This window comes from Aethalodelphis obliquidens, unplaced genomic scaffold (assembly GCF_003676395.1).
Source record: "Aethalodelphis obliquidens isolate GAN/ISIS:26980383/991018 unplaced genomic scaffold, ASM367639v1 scaffold36, whole genome shotgun sequence".
NCBI lineage: Eukaryota > Metazoa > Chordata > Mammalia > Artiodactyla > Delphinidae > Aethalodelphis > Aethalodelphis obliquidens.
The window spans coordinates 11,352,951-11,356,351 of record NW_020837980.1 but is presented as its reverse complement, the minus strand read 5'-3'; the positions used below and the strand labels follow the sequence as shown (position 1 = coordinate 11,356,351).

Below are 3,401 nucleotides of genomic sequence, written 5' to 3'. Positions count from 1 at the left end.
AAAAAAAAAAAAAAAAAAAAAAAAAAAAAAAAAAAAAAAAGAATGATTGGTATGTTGCCAGAGGTTGAAGTAAACATTTGTTTTAGTGGGTCATTGTGAAGGCATCACTGAATACAGATCAACAAAGCATTTCTGTCCAGTGAACCATTTTCCAGGAGAGACCTCCATACTCCTCTGACTTAGAAGCCCCAGAAGGGTGAACATTAAATTGGCCTTTAATCCAGGAAATTAAATCCTACTGTCATATAATGTGTACTTGAAAGTGTTTAAGATCCTGTCTTCCATTTAAATCCCTCAACATTATTTCTGCTGAAATTGCCTGAATCAATAATCCTATTTAGACACACCTTCAGTTACAAACCACCTTCATTAAAGCAAGAACTTATCAATATATCAGGTAGTATGACATTATTATTAGATTAATACATGAAGATATAAGCAACTTTACAAGGTCTCGGTTTAAAAATATATATATGGTACATACACATATATCCACACAAAGCAGTCCATACCTTCAACTTGGAAAGACATCTTATTCTATGAGTTTCAATTCTTTTCTCAGTTTCTCCCATGTTGCTCTTCTGAGTGTTCCAAGGTATTTATGCTTTAAATCTTGATATTTCTTAGTTCTATTCTTTTAAGAAGACAAAAATCTATTAAATTGCTGGCAAAGTCATAAAGCGTCATTCTTTTGAAGAAAACACTGAATCTGAATAACAGAATCAGAATCCATTGTGTTACAAAAATACCTAGGAAGCTTCTGATTCATATCTAGAAAACAATGACGTTAGAAAAGATTTAGTTGTTAATTTTCCATTGAAAAAGTTACATCAAATCACTGTAGTAACTCTTTAGTGAAATTAAAGATTAGAACAATTTGTTATGATCCCCTTGCAAAATAGTGCCCACGTGGTTAAAACAAAGCTTTTCATTTCTTTAGCCAAAGCAAATAAAACTAAAGTGAGTTCCTTGGACTTACATTAAAATGCTGCTTTTGGGAACACACAGACTTTGATTTTGTTTGTACTAATAATCTGCTTTAGCAAGGCTACAAAGGCTCAAAAATCTCTATTTGGCCAGGCTCCCTCTTCAAGTTCTTTGTGTTCCAAGACTTCCCTGGAGTCTCAGGAAGGGAAACGCTTTCTGGGGCACCGCTGATTCACGGAAACCTGGGGAGACATGGAATTTTAATCATGGAAATCGCCTAAGTAAAAATAACAAATAATTCTATGATCTGGAAAAGAATCCTGCAAGTTAAGAAGTGAGGTTTCAGAGAAGATCAAACATAGAAGTGGAAACCTATATGTATACATATATAATAAATACAGATATATGTGTGTCTATGTGTATATATAATATATAGGTACACATTTTTATATGTAAAATGTCTTATATCTAAAACAAGAAGATGATTTAAACTCTATTAAATTCTACTAACCCTTTGTCAAAGATTTTGTCTATTCGTTTCTTGAAATTAGGGCAATATTTTGTACTAAAAACCAAAGTATTTCACTCTGACTATATTTAATCTAGTAAATCTACTTCCAGTTGCCAGATGCTATCTTAACAGTATCCCCAGGGTTAATTGATTAAAATCCTCTGAACAATATCCATTTAACAATATCCCAAATGGCACTAATTTTTAAAACCTGAATCCCACTCCCCTATACACATTAAGGAAACAGCCACTGAACAATTACGTATGAGCTTAATTCTCTTTACTCATTCTTTTATGAAGACAACAAATATCTATCCGAAGTCTACTACATGCCAGTCATTGTGCTAAGCACAGGATTTCAGCAGTGAACAAGACAGACAAGTTGTCCTACAGACAATATAAACTAGGTAGAGAAGTATAAGGCTCTGTGAAAGGTACTTGGACCCAGATCCCAAGGAAATTATACTTTTATTGGGAAAGGTAAAACTTTTCAGTAAACACATTGGAATAGAACTGGACAGTGTATGATCAAATACAAATTGTTTGGTATGTAAGTGGTGAAAAAATCCATAGGTCATAAGTGAAAATTATGAGAGACCACTCTTGGCAATTCTGAATGACAATACAAATGAACTCAAGCTGAAATCCCTCCCATAAAATTCCAAGTCACCTTAAGTAGAGTGCAAGTACGTAACACTAGTTTTAGAAAAACCCATAGAATAGGATAATTTTTCAAAAGAGTGGAAACTGCTCTTTTTTGGTCTTCATCTATAATACCTCTGGTTTTATCATAAACCTCTCAACTGCTCTCAGTTTTTCCTTCTCATACATTTAGAACTCAATCTCTCTCCCTTATGTTTTTTTCTTCCCCCGCTCCTGCCTGCTTATATTTCAATATATTAGAGCTCAATATAGCTACCCAGTCAAGATAAGAGAGGGAGATAACATATTCCTCTTGGTATCAAAGTTGTCTTCACTCATCTTAGTGGCTAAAAACATCCCTATTCACCTAAGTGTCCATCATCAGATGAATGGATAAAGAAGATGTGGCACATATATACAATGGAATATTACTCAGCCGTAAAAAGAAACGAAATTGAGCTATTTGTAATGAGGTGGATGGACCTAGAGTCTGTCATACAGAGTGAAGGAAGGCGGAAAGAGAAAGACAAATACCGTATGCTAACACATATATATGGAATTTAAGAAAAAAAAATGTCATGAAGAACCTAGGAGTAAGACAGGAATAAAGACACGGACCTACTAGAGAATGGACTTGAGGATATGAGGAAGGGGAAGGGTAAGCTGTGACAAAGTGAGAGAGTGGCATGGACATATATACACTACCAAACGTAAAATAGATAGCTAGTGGGAAGCAGCCGCATAGCACAGGGAGATCAGCTTGGTGCTTTGTGACCACCTAGAGGGGTGGGTTAGGGAGGGTGGGAGGGAGGGAGACGCAAGAGGGAAGAGATATGGGAGCGTATGTATATATATATAACTGATTCACTTTGTTATGAAGCAGAAACTAACACACCATTATAAAGCAATTATACTCCAATAAAGATGTAAAAAAAAAAAATCCCTATTCTAAATGCCTATTTTTCCTATATACCTGAGGAGGCATAGAAGTTGGAGTTGGTAACACAGAAAATCACCACATCAGGGAATTCTGTTTTTCCTTCTATGCATTGTGATGTTGTGCAGGTTTTATCATCATGTCTCAAAGGTTTGTTTCAAAATGTGCTTCCAGCCCTGAAAGAAGTTTTTAAACAGTTGTCTTTTCACTGTAGTGTTTAAAGCTAAGCACTTGGAAAGAATTAAATGCGATTCAATTAACACTAAACTTTCCTTAATTTGCCAACTTATACAGTGAAAACATTTTAGCTTTTCAGATACTTTTGAAAAATTTTAGCGGAGGAAAATAAATAAATGAATGAATAGGATCTATTCTTTTTACTTA

At 34.5% G+C, this 3,401-nt stretch overlaps 1 protein-coding gene across 3 annotated transcripts in view; it reads right to left on the bottom strand.

Annotated features, from left to right (window-relative positions):
* Positions 1-825, bottom strand: part of SLCO1A2 (solute carrier organic anion transporter family member 1A2) — a 47,771-nt gene extending 46,946 nt beyond the window's left edge. The window contains exons 1-2 of one of the 3 annotated variants that reach the window (XM_027129242.1): positions 750-825; positions 513-634 (exon numbers count right to left, since the gene is read on the bottom strand). Coding sequence is in view for 1 of the 3 variants with exons in the window: in XM_027129241.1 (XP_026985042.1) it covers positions 513-572 (60 nt within the window). In the remaining 2 variants the exon portion in view is untranslated. Of the gene's footprint in view, positions 1-512 lie in introns of all 3 variants that reach the window. The other 2 variants (XM_027129241.1, XM_027129243.1) reach the window with 2 other exon arrangements.
* Positions 826-3,401: the final 2,576 nt, after the last annotated feature.